Here is a 16746-nt window from a genome sequence, read left to right as displayed (position 1 = left end):
TCCTGGAAATTGTGTATTAATCCGCTGCTGAAAATAGTCCTCTGGAAATGCCCTATTTACACCAGTTTGAGTTAAGTTTGCTAAAAACTACTTTACATTCATGATTTGTTTTTAAAGATTTATGTTAGAATTTTAAATAATATTGGCAGCTTTAGCATTTGTCACTTTTTCATTTGATTAAGAAGGACTTTCTTCTTAAGCCTGAAGAAGAGCTCGTACTTGCCGTTTTGGTCTGTGGTCTTAGTTACCACGACAACAGATCTCGATTTAATCCCACTCCATCCCAAAGTTCGATGACTAACCCACAACTCCTGCTTCATGAGTCAGGCCCCAAACACAGTGTTGTCTTAGATTTAATCATTTCTTTATCCATGTATTAACCGACCCGTCGGTGTATGGTAGTGTGGATGCAGCTTTATTTACATTTCGATCATGGATTGTATATATGGGAGCATGGAGAATAAAAACCTAGCCCTTTCTCTCTTCCTCATTAATCATCAGTGGAGTGGAGGTTGTTAGAAAAAGTCAAACTCGGGGGAACTGAACAGGGAATTTCCAAATTTTGACATTTAACAACACTTGGCACATCTGGTGTACTTCCCCGGGGTTGACTAAATTTCAAATGTCAAGACTGTGCTGTAGCTGGCTGCACTGGGTCTTAAAGCTTAGACAGTCAGATTAAAAGTTTGACTCTTCATTGTGTGAGCCATCCTGGCCCCTTGATCTCTGCCTTTGTTTGCCTTTGCAGTATTTTTGCCCATTCAGTCCTTTTCAGACTTACTTCTGTTTCATACACAAAAGAGTAGGTGTTTGAATCTGATGCTCAGAGCTACACGCTAAGGAGAATGAAAAAGACAGCGTTAGCTTTGGCTTTGAAAAAGTGAATAAATGAACTTGCTACCTTGAAACCAGCCTTTTTGTTGCTTTTCATAAATCTAGGTTTTTTTATCTTTATGTTTCTAAAATGTTTTGTGGTTTCTGCATGAGCAGGTTCTCTCCAGCCAGCCCAGTCAGCCACTGTAGTTCGATGGTGTTGTTTGAAATTATTGGGTGTTATAGTGTTAGTGTATGTTAGTAGACTTGGTTATCATGTGACACCACAACGTGCTTTCAGTGACTTGCCCACTAGAAAACCTCAAAAACACAAATTATCTCAGCTGCAGCTGACAAAACACCAGAGGGGATAGTTACATCAGATCCGGCACACTGCTGTATAAAAAAGTCAAATAAACATGTGGCTTGATGCAAATATATGTGACATGTCATCTCCTGGCTATCTGCTCTCTCAAATGGTCCCCACTTATTGATTAGCCCTTGCATTGACATGCCAGCTAAACTGACCTAACACATTGCCAGTGGGATAGTGCACTACACGTAGCGCATTATAGATTTATTATTCGGTTATATAACAAACAAAAAACAAGTTAACTAAATGTTGGCTGTCAAACTGAATTACCGAAGGGAAAGATAAGCCATGCCCATCAAAAGTACGGATGTTGTCGTCATGCTCACTCATCCCCCAGTTAATATTTTGTGTCAAATCAGGGGTCACGTTAAATGCTATTCCACAACTAATGACAGGCAGAAAAGGTCATTAGAAACAAGTCCAAGGACAGCATGTGTCAGTCTTTTGGTCTGCTGGTCAGCCATTACTGTAACTACTGAAGTTATTGTCATGACAAGGTCCCCAGATGAAGCCTGGCTAAATGCTCCCCTGACTTTTCCTATAGGGCCACCATGACCTTGACATCTATATATAAGAATTGTCTCCACAACTGTTGGGATTGAATTTGGTGAAAAGTTGTAGATATATTTATGGCGCTATGAAAACAAATCCTGATGATTTTGATGATCCCTCTGACTCTAGCGCCACCAGGAGACTGAGATTGCTAATTGACATTAAATTTGGTTGTGTGGGGAACATGAACGCTAGGATGAAAAGTAGCAAGTGAGTGATCCTCTGGCCTCTACAGGAGTTTCAAACTAATGACCTTCTCATCAGCTGTGCTTTATTGTGTCTAGTGTTAATCAGCTAATTTAAAGTAAGTGAACATGGTAAACATTATTCCTGCTAAGCATCGGCTTGTTAACATTGTCATTTTAGGCATGTTAGCATGTTGACATTAGCCTTTTGGACCCTCAAACTTCCAGCATGGCTGCAGACTATTAGTCTTCTTTCTTTGAGTCGACATGCATACAATTTGGTGTCAGTGCTCACTTGCAGACATAAACACCTGTTGACAGTAGGTCCACTTATTAGCTGTTCCTTAGGTTCCTTAGGAGATGGAGTTTGCCCGGTCGTTGTAGAGTTGCAGGTGTACAAATTTCCATTGTTATGAGCACTTCTCATGAACTTCTCGTCCATGTTGGCTTAAAAGTTCTCAAATGTTATCATGTCATACAGTCGAAAGCTCCAGAACTGTTGCTAAATGGACTTTGATCGTTTTGATAAGTGCTGTTGCCAAGGTCAAGGATAAACTTTCACTTGTACCTGCTTTCATATTCTTTTCCAAAGAACTCCTCTTACCCTTATGTCTCTGTACACAGCTCTGCTAAGCCTCTGGTCCAGTCTGGCTCCTCCTATGTCAAGTCAGAATGGTACCGCCTTGGTTTGATCAGTAACAGTAATGCATGAAGAATGCTTTGGTGTGATGACACAGTTTGGATTTGGCCAATAGATTATAGCAAATAATTCCACATTACTAACATTGTGGTGGCCAACCTTGCTGTTTCACTAAAGGCTAATGTGCAGGGGATGGATTTTGCACACATAAAACGACACAACAAAAGCAAAATAAACTGGCCAGCGTGTTTTCTTAGCAGTAGGCCCATCATGTGTTCATTCCATCTTTCACAGCCTTTCCACATAAATTCCCACTGGTTGCGTCCACAGGGAAAAAAACACTCTGTCATCATTAGAGTCATCACCCGTCTGAGATATCAGATTTACAGCGTGGAAAGAAACACACTGAGGTGCTGCTAAATCTGAGCTCATCGCTTACTCAGACCACTTTAAAGATCCTCTGGAAAAGCTCGAGCACAATTCACTGCAGTGTCACACCTCGTTCTTTTGTTTCACGGGGCTGTCGCTTCCAATTTGGGGTGACGTCTTATTGGACCATGTGGGCCTAATGAGTGAGGTGATGTCACCATTAGACTGAGCAGTGATGTAATGAAGCAGTGTTTAAAAAAAAAAAAAAAAACTGTCTGATGTGACACTAAATACTTCTCTTTCAGAGGGAGCGAAACATGCTAACACTCCCATGCACAAAAGCTTAGATAATAAGGCAGCAGAGATAATTCTCTGGTTGTTTCATTCATGTTTTAATGCAAATATTACATTTTGGAAAATGAATATGTCAACTCAGATATTCCCAAGACATTAGAACTTACTAATAAGCTTGAATTGAGAAAAGGATTTTGCTGATGAATTTATGAGCTGCAGTACCAGCTGCATGATGTAAAAGATGTCGAATGAACAGAAGATGTCGAATGAACAGAAGGTAGAGTAGGTGAAACACAATCAAATTTGTGACAACTCAGGAAACTCCTTTCATCAATGAAGCCAGTGAGATCCTGTTAAAAGACGAGATTTTGAAACATATTGGACTGAGTATGTGTTTATAGAGTACAAGGTTGTGGTGCTGCGCCAATCTGTTGCAGAAGCACCTGTTAGGAGGGTTTGTGTTTTGTTTTAAATGGCTGAAACTAAAGTAAAGTCTGTAATGCTGACATTGAGTCTGCCAGATAAAGTTTGAACGAAACTTTAAGCGTTATTAGAACATAATAGAGAGCAATCCTCCCGGTCCTAACTACTTTTTAGCCATGCTAGCGGTGTTGCGTTATGGGTAAAGCTAGTCAGTCATCCCACAACTTCAGTCCAAAGTTCTTAACACCTATTTAATGGATTGCCATGAAATTTGCTGCAGACGTTCATGATACACAGCAAATCAATCCTAAGGACTTTGGTGATCTTCTCATGTAGCACGTCGATGTTTCCAGTGGACTGAGTGGACTTCATCAACTGGATGGGCTCGCACAAAATTTGGTGTTGATCTTCATGATGTTGTATCCTCTTACTCTTCACCTGGTGCCAGCAGGAGGCTACCTTTTTTGGTTCAGAGTGAAATATTTGTACAGCTGTTGGATGGAATACAATGAAAATGGCCTTCATCAGGTTAACATTTTAATTTGTGCTTATCCTTCTTTGGTTCAGCAGTGAATGACACTCCTACAGCCTCAGCTGGACTTTTATTAGCTGTAGCATGCTAACCCACTAAAACTAATGTGGTGCTCCTGGTAAACACTACTTGCTAAACATCAATGTGTTAACCTTGTCACATTGTTTGTTTCTTTTTCCCACAGCCATCCGAATGATATGAAACAACGTTTTCACCGCCACCACTCATCCAGCAGTCTTCATAGCAGCATCAATCACAACCACGTCCAGGAACCCACTCTGCCACTAATGGTGACTGAAGGGCAAGAGGACGAGAACAAGGGGCCAGTATACGACCCAAAACAAGATGTGTTTGTCAGCCTGTTTGTAAGTTTCCATTTGTTTTGACTTAAGTCTACAGCATCACCTTTACACTTTACTCTTTGAGTCTCTTTGTGACATGTGAGATCTGAGTGATGATAGCCTCTGACATAGTGGAAGCCGTGCGGGCAGACAGCAAAGTAAGTGTGATTTGCCAGAGCCAAACTAGTTTTGACAAGAATCCACAAGGATAATTGAACTCAACTATCTAAATGGACAAAGATAAAAGAGATGTTGAGCTGTCTTGTTCTTCTTTTTGGTTTTCATTAAGTTCTTAGAAGCAGCAGTAAGCACAGATTTAAGCATGATTATACTAAATTCCTGATGTGAAGCCTGTGGCTCACAAACTGTTCTTTGAAACACCCCTCCATGAGGTCAGAAGTCACGTAGGTAGTTCTTGATGTCAGAGAAAGTGAGCCTCCCTGGCCACATGTGTTGAATTATGTTCTTAGTCAGCTTACAGGTGCTTCTAGTTAAAGCTTCTTGATGCATTAACTGTGAAAACTTAACGTTCCCCATGGCTTGATATTTAAAACAGACTGTTAAAATAATTCAGCTTAAACATAAAGGACCAGACATCCAGTTGTGTAGTTTAAAATGCACAGGAGAAGAATTAGAATATTATTGTTCATACAGACACGTTATTCCCTCAATAATCTCACATTACTGGTCCCGTGCTAAGTTATGGTGTCACATCACATTGGTTATTAGAACAATGTGGATTATGTTTGTTCTGTTCTCCCTCCAAGAAATCTCTCCACCCTGTGCATCCTGAGAGCTTTCCAGCCGCCGCCAGATCGATGAAACTCCTCGCCAAGATTCCCAAAGATGCCGAGGCTGTCATCGTTTTAGTTGGTAAGCTCTGGGAGTTTTGACAAAGTAGATTACTTTGAGGAGTTATGTCTTTTCTTTTCTTCTGTTTATTTAAAACTGCTAGATGTTGAATCTGCTTGTAGTAAATTTTCCATTAAGGCTGTGTGTCAAATGCAGCTTGCATTGCATCCAAACCTGGTTTAGCCTTAACTTTGTCGTGTGGCTGGTAAAACAATCTAACCTAACAGCAAATTTAGCACTACAAAAGTTGTTATGGACATGGACGTGCTGTGTTATCAGAATAAACAGGTGATGAATGTAAGAATAAAATAATGCTAATTGTGGTTTTGTTTTTGTGTCCTGTCAGGCTGTGTCGATTTTCTGGAACAGCCAGCCATGGCCTTCGTCAGGTTGAATGAGGCAGTCCTCCTGGAGTCGGTGCTGGAGGTCCCCGTCCCTGTTCGCTTCATTTTCATCCTGCTTGGTCCCATTCAGTCCAACGTGGACTATCATGAGATCGGACGCTCCTTCGCCACTCTAATGTCTGACAAGGTAGATGTAAAACTTTAAAGATGTAACACCATATTTCAGTCACTCTTAAACAATCAGAATCTGATTTAGATTAGAACACGTTATGCCATTTTGTACACAAATATTATAAATAAGTAACCATTAAAATGTGATTATATTCTTTCGGGCCATTATGATTTGGAGGTGGATTTTATTCAGAGGACATCTAAGGTTCATTTTCATTCAACCAGGAAAGCCTCACAAAGAGGACAGACATGTTAGTATTACACAAAATGAAGAAAACATGCAAATTATCTTCCTCAAAATGACAAAGCAACCCATTGCATATTTTTGTGTTGCATAAAATATAAAATAATGACTTTCCAAAAGTTAATCCTAGTGGCTACGTGACCTTCTGCTGTACATGGCCCTGAAAGGCACCTGAGATGTTTAATAATTGATTGGAGTAATTTTCTAATCACGGATAAGATGGTAAACCTTTCTTTATTATTCTGGTGATGACATTCAATTGTGTTTTGCTGTAGAGTTTCCACGAGGTGGCCTATTTTGCTGACGACAGACAGGACCTCCTGAATGGTATCAATGAATTCTTGGACTGCAGCATCGTCATTCCACCCTCCGATGTGGAAGGCAAAGACCTCCTGAAGACGGTGGCTGACTTCCAGAAGCAGATGATGCGCAAGAGGAAGGAAAGAGAACTCAAGAGGCAGCAGTCCTCTGCTGGATTGGAGCAGAACAACAAAGGTAGTCTGTCAAGTCCCTGAAGAGCCTCTTTTCTAAGCTAAATTCTCAATTACTAGGTTTGAAGGAGGCACCTCTGATCCTGCAAACCAATGTTAACCTGCAATGCAACGCCTTTTAATTGTGTGCAGACCTCTTTTCATGAGATTAGTTGACGTTAAGAAGAATGTAGAATAATCCCATCCTTATGGCGCTCCCATAGGCCACTATGTGTAGAATTGTAAAATGTCTTTGGCATCCCCTAGTATAAAAACTATGTAACTACAACTATTTAAAGACAATGGAAGACAGCAAGGCACATCTTGAGGAACACATAATGTGAATTTTTAATCTATATGTATTATATACATTGGATTTATATGTTAAAAAAGTACTGGTTGGACATTTTAATAGGTGGATGGCAGCTGTTAAGCATCAATCATATCAAGAACTTTATCATATACTATAAGTTATGTTAATGTTGTTATAATGTTATTGTAGATAATATACAACCTGCTAAAGCTACAGTATGAACGCTTACTTTACCGAGGTGATGGGATGTATCATCATCATTTGTAAAACTACTGAAAAGTGCAGCTCTAGGAACCTTTCACATATATAAATCTTAACATTTCACACAACACAAAAATATTAGTAATTCTCAGTAATTTCCTTAAACAGCTGGGTACTTTAGTTTTTAGGAAGCTTTATTCAAACAGGAGTAAAAAGCGCATTTGTTGGTGAGTATTTTCAGCTTACTACGCATTTGTTACTCTTGTAAGTATTTAAGGTAGCAGGACGGTTTATGTAGGATCGACTAAACTATAGTGCCCCTGTTCATGGTAATAAAGGAGCAGCTCAGGCTTTAGATACGCTGGACAATACCTTTCACCTGCCAGTGTTTTCCTTATGACAGTGAGTTGCCTCTTACCTTTTTAATTTGGTGGTGTTTTTTTTACAGTCTTTAATTTAATAATTTAATACATTTTTATTAACTACTGTATTATTAAGATGATGATGATCCTTAGTATTTTCTTAATGTAATGGAACCTGTAACAAACCCCCTAGAGGTGAGTCCAGAGGAGGAGGAGGAGGGAGACCAGGAGGTGGACCCATTAAAGCGCTCAGGGATCCCTTTTGGAGGCCTGATCCACGACATCCGCCGCCGCTACCCACACTACATCAGCGACTTAAAGGATGCTGTGGACACGCAGTGCATCGCTGCCGTCATCTTCATCTATTTTGCTGCACTGTCGCCCACTATTACCTTCGGAGGCCTGCTGGGTAAAGGGAAACTACGAGAAACTAGAAATTTGACTGACGTTTTGATAACTGTGCTCTGAAGATGTGTTTTTCGCTGTATTTACATACAGGAGAAAAAACAGAGGGCATGATGGGAGTGACGGAGCTAATTGTGTCAACTGCAACTCTTGGAATTATATTCTCGCTGCTTGCTGGCCAGCCCCTTCTCATCATAGGCTTCTCAGGACCCTTACTGGTGTTTGAAGAGGCCTACTACAAGGTACTTCTGAGAACGCAAATTCGCCTTGTGTTACACATTTCCCATTTTTCCCTGAACATATAACCATCATGTCTTTATCTTTTCACTCAGTTCTGTCAGGCCCATAACTACGAGTACCTGACTGGTCGAGTGTGGATTGGTTTCTGGCTCGTCTTCATTGTGCTGGTGATTGTGGCAGCGGAGGGCAGCTTTCTTGTTCGCTACATCTCACCCTTTACCCAGGAGATTTTTGCTTTCCTCATCTCCCTTATCTTCATCTATGAGACTTTCTCTAAGCTCATCAAGGTAACTACTCCAGATATCGCACAGCGCGCTGAGCTCGATCGTTTGGACAGTAAATAACACTTTTTGAATGCTCCCTCATAACAAGATAGCAGAATGTGTTCTTAATTATTCATTTATTGTAATTTAAAATACAGCACTTCCAGTTAACCCTTTCCTTGTCATCTACAAATAGCCCATAAAACCAATCAACAGAGGATAAACTGACACTCTCTTCTTGTTTCCAGGTTTTTAAGGAACATCCACTGATGGCAGTGTATCCCAGTTCCCCAGCTACTGATTATGTGAATGACCACATCCTCAACCAGCCCAACACTGCTCTCCTGTCTCTAGTCCTCATGATAGGCACTTTCTTTGTTGCTTTCTTCCTCAGGAAATTCCGAAACAGTCGGTTTTTAGGTGGCAAGGTACGCTGCCTTACTGAGTCTCTGAAAAAACGATCAATTCAAACAGTAGATGTCAGGTTGCTCATGATCATTTAAATGTCTCATGTGGAGCTTTTTTGTCAATGAACAAAATCCCGCAGACTTTTTGTGTTTCTGACCAAAATTCGAGTTGAACAAACGTGTTGGAAGCTCTCTTTCTCCCGCACAATTCGGTACATTTGCGAAGCTGATTTTTGAATATTTTGAAGCATGTATTGTTGACGTCGGTTGTTTTCACCACTTTGTCATCTTCTGTGGAAGGAATGTAATCGTGTCACCGCGTGCTTGTGCATAAGAAACAAACAACTTTTAAAAACCTTGCTCCATAGCGCTGCTGGTGGTCAAAAACTCCACATGGGTCCTTTTAAATCCATTTAATGCAAACACTCACCAAAGATAAAATACACCTTCTATTTTGTGTTTTGAACGTTGAAGTTTTTTGATCACACACTTCCTCATCTCTAAATGTATGTCGTATACGTTTTTAACGTGACTCTACACTTACATACATATACATCCCTTCATGCTGTGTCTCAAAGCTATTCATAACAATTCAGCAGCTCTGATGTCATGTAATTCAGACTTTGAATGTGATGAGAAGTGAACTGAATCAAATATCATTATTTCCAGGTCAGAAGAATCATTGGTGACTTCGGCATCCCCATCTCGATTTTACTTTCGGTATTGGTGGATATCGCCATCCCTGACACTTACACACAGGTAACTGTACCGTCACAGCAACAGCAGCAGTTGAAGTGCATTTTTATTACAGTTCCAATAAATGAGTGCCTTTTCTGAGTACGTTAACTTTATTTTTATTTACTTGTAGAAACTCAATGTGCCGTCGGGTTTCTCAGTCACCGCCCCTGACAAAAGAGGCTGGTTCATCAGTCCCTTTGGCGATAAGAAGCCTTTTCCCACCTGGATGATGGGAGCATCTATTGTACCTGCCCTTCTCGTCTTCATCCTCATTTTCATGGAAACTCAGATCACTTCGTGCGTACTCTACAGTATAATTATCTACAGTGGTAACACTTTGTGTGTGAAATAGTAAGGGATACGTTTTACGAACTGTGTGCTTCTCTTAAGTTTCACTTTTCAAATATTTTCCCTTCAATCTATCAGATTAATAGTCAGTAAGAAGGAGCGTCGCCTGGTTAAAGGGTCAGGCTTCCACCTGGATCTTCTGCTCATCGTCATTCTCGGTGCCATCTGTCCTCTTTTCGGCCTGCCGTGGCTCACTGCAGCGACTGTGCGCTCCGTCACTCATGTCAACGCCCTCACCGTCATGAGCAAAGCCACGGCGCCTGGCGAAAAGCCCATGATCCAGGAGGTGAAAGAACAGAGGTTGACCGGGCTTCTGGTGGCTGTTCTTGTTGGTAAGAGGAAAGGGAAGAGTGGGAGTGGGAGTCACTCTCTCAAAATTTCAGAGGGTGGTGTCTTTGTTAGCTTTTACAAAACCAAAAACACAAGAACATATTTCTAAGGAGTGCATTACACAGTGTGTTTATTCGCTCCAACATTAGCTGCAAATGTTAACATGCCTGGCCAACTTAGCATTAATTCCAAAGCTAAGGGGCATGTCACTAGCAGAGTGTTTAGAGTAATGACAGCTGTTTTTTGGTTTGGGGAAGATAACATGGCAGCGACTCCAGTCCCAATTTTCTTAAATAGCATTACATCTGCCAAACTCATCGGTTATTCCTTATCCTCAAGCAAAGTAAAGCAAAATGGTGGAAATGACTTAACATTTAAGTTCAGAGCCAACAAATCATCTGGGAACAGTAAAAAGTTAGCCGGCGACAGAGTTTTCAACCAACTCACAGGGTTTTAAAGTTAGCATTAGATTATGCTTGTAAATCTGCCACCATCGTGGCCGTTAAATAAATATGCGCCTTGCTAGGACCCAAAGTTTGACAGTCAAAGCAACAGTTACCAAAGGGGACTGGCTTTTAGTTAATTGGTTAGTGGAATGCTTCTTTTAAATAACATATACCACAATCTTGTTATAGTATAAATTTAATTGCATATTAATGAAGTAAAGTCACAAAATAGTTCCCTTATGCAGCTGGAATGAAGCTGGAGAAAAAGAGGAATCTGAACTACTTATCAATTCCAGAGCAATTACTCAGTTTTATTATCTCCCTGTGGGGCTTGTATTTTTCTACAGCATTATTACTGTGCTGGAATTTACAGGCAATTATTTGTCTTGAAAGAAAACATGAGCTCAAAGGAACAGAGTGGCGCTTCTGCAGCTCCTGCATGTCGAGACATTCATAAAGTGTGAATCAGCCGTTTGCAACAGCTTTAAATGATTTTTCATTTTTCCAAATGAAAATTGTTAAACTCCACATTGCAACGTTGTTTTCATCCATCGACTAATACTGTTTTGCCATCAGAGTATCTTGTTTCACTTAACGCGGAGCTCCCAAAGCAGTCTTAAGTATAGGTTGATCCTGTTTGGGGATACAACCCTCATGACTCATCGTGATAGTTGAGCTTTTGTTTGATTGAAATGTTATTTGGATAAGGAATGAGACTTTTTGGATTAGCCCAAATAGCATTTCAACCAAGGCAGCTGAACAGTGGATACGTTTCAAATAAATGGAACTGACATTGTGTTAGCTTTAGGGCTGTTCCCTTGCTGAATGAAAAATGCTCTCCACAGTTCTTGAACATGCGAGCAGTGTCATGAAAAACAGTAATATCGTTTGAAGACTTCGCCTCAAACCCCTTTCTGCCCATCAGGTATGTCCATAGTGATGACAGACGTGCTCCGCCACATCCCTCTGGCGGTGCTGTTTGGCATCTTCCTGTACATGGGGGTCACCTCTCTGACAGGCATCCAACTGTATGAACGCATCACGCTCATGGTCACGCCCGCCAAGCATCACCCTGACCACATCTACGTCACCAAGGTAACAGACGCTATAAGAATGTTTACGTGACCTCGTCTTCTATTATTAGTGGTAAGCTGGAGAAGCCAAACCCAGCGGAGTGGTAACGGCAGCCAGGCAGCTCCTGCAGTCTTTATTTTTTACTCTTGTTTCGATAGAGAGACCAGATATTTAGATTGTCCAGCGTTTTACAGTTGCAAGAGGCTGCACTTCATGACCCAATGATAGTCAGGATACTAGTAACTTAAAACACTAGTCAGGTGCCCGTATGAACATTGCTGTTATCATCTCTCCTGTTCATACTGGCTAACTGGAAGTGCCAGACCTTGTTCTGTGGGGAAATTAATTATAAATCTTTTTAAATTGGAATTCCCTCTCTGTGCTTCCCGTGACAGTGTTTCCTTGCTGAGCTGCAGTGGAGGGACAGCAAGAGGGAATTTCATAATAAAAACCCTGTAACTTTGTAAGATACTCGCTTGATTTGAGTAACTCAGATTGCCGCTGCCTCAAATGAACTTCTACCAAAGACGTGTGTTTTCTATCACGCAAACAGCACACAATGCTTAAACTTCAGGCTAACAAGGAACATGAAATTATAATAATAATTTTCAATAAAAATAAACACATAAAAATTCAGTTTGAGTTAGTGTTAGTGCACACACTGTGCTTCTCTGCCAGCAGTCACCTTGTTAGTTAAGAGAATTTATCATTACTCACTAAAGGTCTTGTGTTGGGATTAAGCAATAAACAGAGAACAGTAAAAAAAGAAGCTGCACTATAACAGGATCTGAAAATTGGTGATTCTGGATCTGATATCACTTGGTGTCAGATTTAAATCACGTTTTGTGGTACATGCATGAAAAACACAGGAAAAGGACAGGACAGCATATTTTGCATACTTTACACAAATCATTAGTTCCACTAGATGGAGCCAAAAACATGTAGGATTTAATTCATGCAGAGGAGCGTTTACGGTTTATCTCGATTGCTTAAACACATTTCTTGAAATTATGCGTCTTTTTCTCGAAACTCATCCACAACTTCTCACCCAATTCCCCAAACATCCTATGTTCAGGTCAAAATGAAGCTCTCCACTCAAAACCATTCAATCTTGCTGAAAAACCAAACTCTGCCCTCAGACATAACACACAAGCCCTCAGAAACACACACACGCTACAACACAGTGTGACACACTGGGGAGAGAAATTCAAAACAATGCTACAAAAACTGGTTATAAGTTCTGTTGCTTGTGGTTCAACAGTCTTTTCACATGAGGAACACGACAAAATAAATGTAAACATTTGCACATATTTTTTATTCCTCAGTTACTGCACAGTACAACACACCAAACAATTCTTTATTCTGCCCCAGCATCCTGTCTTTGGTCTGGGACAGGCCTCCTCCACCTCCTCATCTTCCTCCTTCTCCTTCCTCTTCCTCCTTCTCCTTCCTCCTTCCTTCTTCCTTCTTCCTCCTCCTTTTCTCCTTCCTCTTCTTCCTCCTCCTTTTCTCCTTCCTCTTCTTCCTCCTCCTTTTCTCCTTCCTCTTCCTCCTCCTCTTCTCCTTCCTCCTTCCTCCTCCTTTTCTCCTTCCTCTGCCTCCTCCTCTTCTCCTTCCTCCTCCTCCTTCTCCTTCCTCCTCCTCTTCTTCTTGCTTCTTCCTCCTCTTCTCCTTCCTTCTTCCTCCTCCTCTTCTCCTTCCTCCTTCCTCCTCCTTTTCTCCTTCCTCTTCCTCCTCCTCTTCTTCTTCCTTCTTCCTCCTCCTCGTCTCCTTCCTTCTTCCTCCTCCTCTTCTTCTTACTTCTTCCTCCTCCTCTTCTCCTTCCTCCTCCTCTTCTTCTTACTTCTTCCTCCTCCTCTTCTTCTTCCTTTTTCCTCCTCCTCTTCTCCTTCCTCCCCCTTTTCTCCTTCCTCTTCCTCCTCCTCTTCTTCTTCCTTCTTCCTCCTCTTCTTCCTCCTCCTCTTCTCCTTCCTCCTTCCTCCTCCTCTTCTCCTTCCTCTTCTTCCTCCTTCTCTTCTTCTTCCTTCTTCCTCCTCCTCTTCTCCTTCCTCCTCCTCTTCTTCTTCCTTCTTCCTCCTCCTCGTCTCCTTCCTTCTTCCTCCTCCTCTTCTTCTTCCTCCTTCCTCCTCCTCTTCTCCTTCCTCCTCCCTCCTCCTCTACTCCTTCCTCCTTCCTCCTCCTCTTCTCCTTCCTCCTTCCTCCTCCTCTTCCTTCTCCTCTTCTCCTTCCTCCCCCTTTTCTCCTTCCTCTTCCTCCTCCTCTTCTTCTTCCTTCTTCCTCCTCTTCTTCCTCATCCTCTTCTCCTTCCTCCTTCCTCATCCTTTTCTCCTTCCTCTTCCTCCTCCTCTTCTTCTTCCTTCTTCCTCCTCCTCTTCTCCTTCCTCCTCCTCTTCTTCTTCCTTCTTCCTCCTCCTCGTCTCCTTCCTTCTTCCTCCTCCTCTTCTCCTTCCTCCTTCCTCCTCCTCTTCTTCTTCCTTCTTCCCCCTCCTCGTCTCCTTCCTCCTTCCTCCTCCTCTTCTTCTTACTCCTTCTTCCTCCTCCTCTTCTTCTTCCTTCTTCCTCCTCTTCTTCTTCTTCCTTCTTCCTCCTCTTCTTCTTCTTCCTCCTTCCTCCTCCTCTTCTTCTTCTTCCTCCTCTTCTTCTTCTTCCTTCTTCCTCCTCCTCTTCTTCTTCTTCCTTCTTCCTCCTCCTCTTCTTCCTCCTCTTCTCCTTCCTCCTCCCTCCTCCTCTTCTTCTTCCTTCTTCCTCCTGCTCTTCTTCTTCCTTCTTCCTCCTCTTCTCCTTCCTCCTCCCTCCTCCTCTTCTTCTTCCTTCTTCCTCCTCTTCTTCTTCTTCCTTCTTCCTCCTCTTCTTCTTCTTCCTCCTTCCTCCTCCTCTTCTTCTTCTTCCTCCTCCTCTTCTTCTTCTTCCTTCTTCCTCCTCCTCTTCTTCTTCTTCCTTCTTCCTCCTCCTCTTCTTCCTCCTCTTCTCCTTCCTCCTCCCTCCTCCTCTTCTTCTTCCTTCTTCCTCCTGCTCTTCTTCTTCCTTCTTCCTCCTCTTCTCCTTCCTCCTCCCTCCTCCTCTTCTCCTTCCTCCTCCCTCCTCCTCTTCTCCTTCCTCCTTCCTCCTCCCTCCTCCTCTTCTCCTTCCTCCTCTTTTATCTATTGAAGTCTGTGTTTGGTGTGTTATCAATTGACTCGAATGGATCTTTGTGTGACTTCAGTGAACAATATTGAATGTCAGTGTTTTCTCATTGACCACATGGTAGTATGTAGGCAGTGAGGAATGATTTGTGTCTAGGGTTTAGGGAAATGGGTTTGCTTTTTGAAAAATGGAGTCATGGTTTTATGATTTTAGTTCAAATGCCTGCGAACAGTGATGAAAAACTGTAACGTGTCTTTATATGTGTCTGTAGTTATGCCTGTGCGTCAGTACTGTGGTGGACGGTCTATTGGTTTGCTACCCATTAACCACCGTGTGTTGCTTCAGGTGAAGACATGGCGTATGAACTTGTTCACCATCACGCAGCTGGCGTGCATCGTGGCTCTGTGGGTAGTGAAGTCTACCGTGGCCTCCCTGGCGTTCCCCTTCGTCCTCATCATGACGGTGCCGCTGCGACGCCTCATCCTCTCCAGGATTTTTGAGGAACGTGAGCTCCAGGCGGTAAGTTGGGTAGCAGAGACATTTCAGGAATGTTTGAATCTTTGCCACAATAATCTGATCCCGCAGAGGCTCGGGATACTTCTTTTGCAGCAAATTTAACATTTGATGGACGTTGGCCTGTTTTTATCTGTCTAAGATCTCTTGCTACATATGAACTACGGATGAGTTTCTCCTCTGGGATCACGAACAGCTCCCTGCAAATGTTTTCAAACGAAATGCAAATATTTCCTTTTGCTCTGTGTTCTAACCAGAAAGAGAGTCACAGTCCGTCATGAAGCATGTTTTCTTGGTTATATCCCCCAAACCCATACATGTCATCACTGTCAGATTAAAACCTTCCATTTCCAAAATGCTAGGATAAACAGCTTTGTTCCTAACTTGACCACCATGCGTGTTGTGTTCATCCAAAGGTCTCATGAACCCAAGGCACTGTGGAATTTCCTGAAACTAAAGAGGACCTTGAAATTAAACTTAAAACCTGAAAATTTTACTCACTCTGTAACTTTAGACCTTTAACGTAAACTGCCTTGTTGCTATTTATAAATACATTTGCCTTGCCTTCACCCTTACAGTATATGTACCAGATTTTGCACTTTTCTTTTCTTTTGGATGCTTGGGGCACTTTCCCCCCTGTTTCCCCCCTGTTTTTATGCTAAGCTAATTTAGCCAGCTGCTGGCTGTAGCTTCGTATAGCCAGAAAAGAAAGCCATTAAGCTTAATTCCCAAATTGTCAAACTTTTGACATGGTCCAATAATTTCATCCGAGTTTCTTTGAACAGCAACATCCTGCCTGAATTTGACCTTTGAATGAAAATTAATCAAGATAATTTCTCTTTCCGCAGCTGGATTGCGACGAGGATTCTCCCAACTTTGATGAAGATGGACGAGATGAGTACAACGAGATCCACATGCTTGTATAAATTTAAATATGGACCCGGCCAATATGACCTCCTCCATCCTCCAGCTTTGACCAATCAGAGCAAGCCTCTTTGGAAACCTCAGTGTCTCTGGGTGACGGAGACAAAGCGAGCGGAGCTATCGCAGTGGTGTGTAATTGTAATTGTGTAAAATATTCAAAGGCTATAGCTGGATAATCACCTCTTACCTTTGTTTATTCCATTTTTTTAAAAAGAACACACCTAATGTTAGATCTCTGTGTTGGTGGTGGTGTTGTGTTAAACTCCCTGAAGATGTTATTCTGTGAGACGCCAGAAAATAGCACCCTGCCTGAAGTGGTCAGAAAAAAACACAACTTTATCCAACTTTTTATCCTATATATCCCTTTAATTCCTCTGCAGGTTCTGGGCATAAGTGCAATGACCTCTAGGAGTACAGCGGACTAGCTGATTCAGACTTATTTTTGTCCTGAAAGTG

General features: G+C 41.9%; 1 protein-coding gene across 2 annotated transcripts in view; it reads left to right on the top strand.

The window, feature by feature from the left end:
• slc4a3 (solute carrier family 4 member 3) overlaps nucleotides 1–16517 on the top strand; it is a 36162-nt gene extending 19645 nt beyond the window's left edge. The window contains exons 8-21 of one of the 2 annotated variants that reach the window (XM_038720066.1): nucleotides 4366–4546; nucleotides 5290–5395; nucleotides 5721–5905; nucleotides 6409–6628; nucleotides 7673–7888; nucleotides 7978–8126; nucleotides 8217–8411; nucleotides 8636–8815; nucleotides 9464–9553; nucleotides 9663–9829; nucleotides 9959–10212; nucleotides 11582–11751; nucleotides 15199–15372; nucleotides 16215–16517. In XM_038720066.1, coding sequence (XP_038575994.1) covers nucleotides 4366–4546; nucleotides 5290–5395; nucleotides 5721–5905; nucleotides 6409–6628; nucleotides 7673–7888; nucleotides 7978–8126; nucleotides 8217–8411; nucleotides 8636–8815; nucleotides 9464–9553; nucleotides 9663–9829; nucleotides 9959–10212; nucleotides 11582–11751; nucleotides 15199–15372; nucleotides 16215–16292 — 2365 coding nt within the window. In that variant the 3' untranslated portion in view covers nucleotides 16293–16517. The remainder of the gene's footprint in view (nucleotides 1–4365; nucleotides 4547–5289; nucleotides 5396–5720; nucleotides 5906–6408; nucleotides 6629–7672; nucleotides 7889–7977; nucleotides 8127–8216; nucleotides 8412–8635; nucleotides 8816–9463; nucleotides 9554–9662; nucleotides 9830–9958; nucleotides 10213–11581; nucleotides 11752–15198; nucleotides 15373–16214) is intronic. The other variant, XM_038720067.1, reaches the window with a different exon arrangement.
• The last annotated feature ends 229 nt before the right edge of the window (nucleotides 16518–16746 follow it).

The sequence above is a fragment of the Micropterus salmoides genome, unplaced genomic scaffold (assembly GCF_014851395.1).
Source record: "Micropterus salmoides isolate LMB-PRFRI ecotype aquatic unplaced genomic scaffold, ASM1485139v1 Ms_hic_scaffold_15, whole genome shotgun sequence".
NCBI lineage: Eukaryota > Metazoa > Chordata > Actinopteri > Centrarchiformes > Centrarchidae > Micropterus > Micropterus salmoides.
Note: the sequence above shows the minus strand (reverse complement) of the source record. Positions and strands in the feature narration are given on the sequence as shown.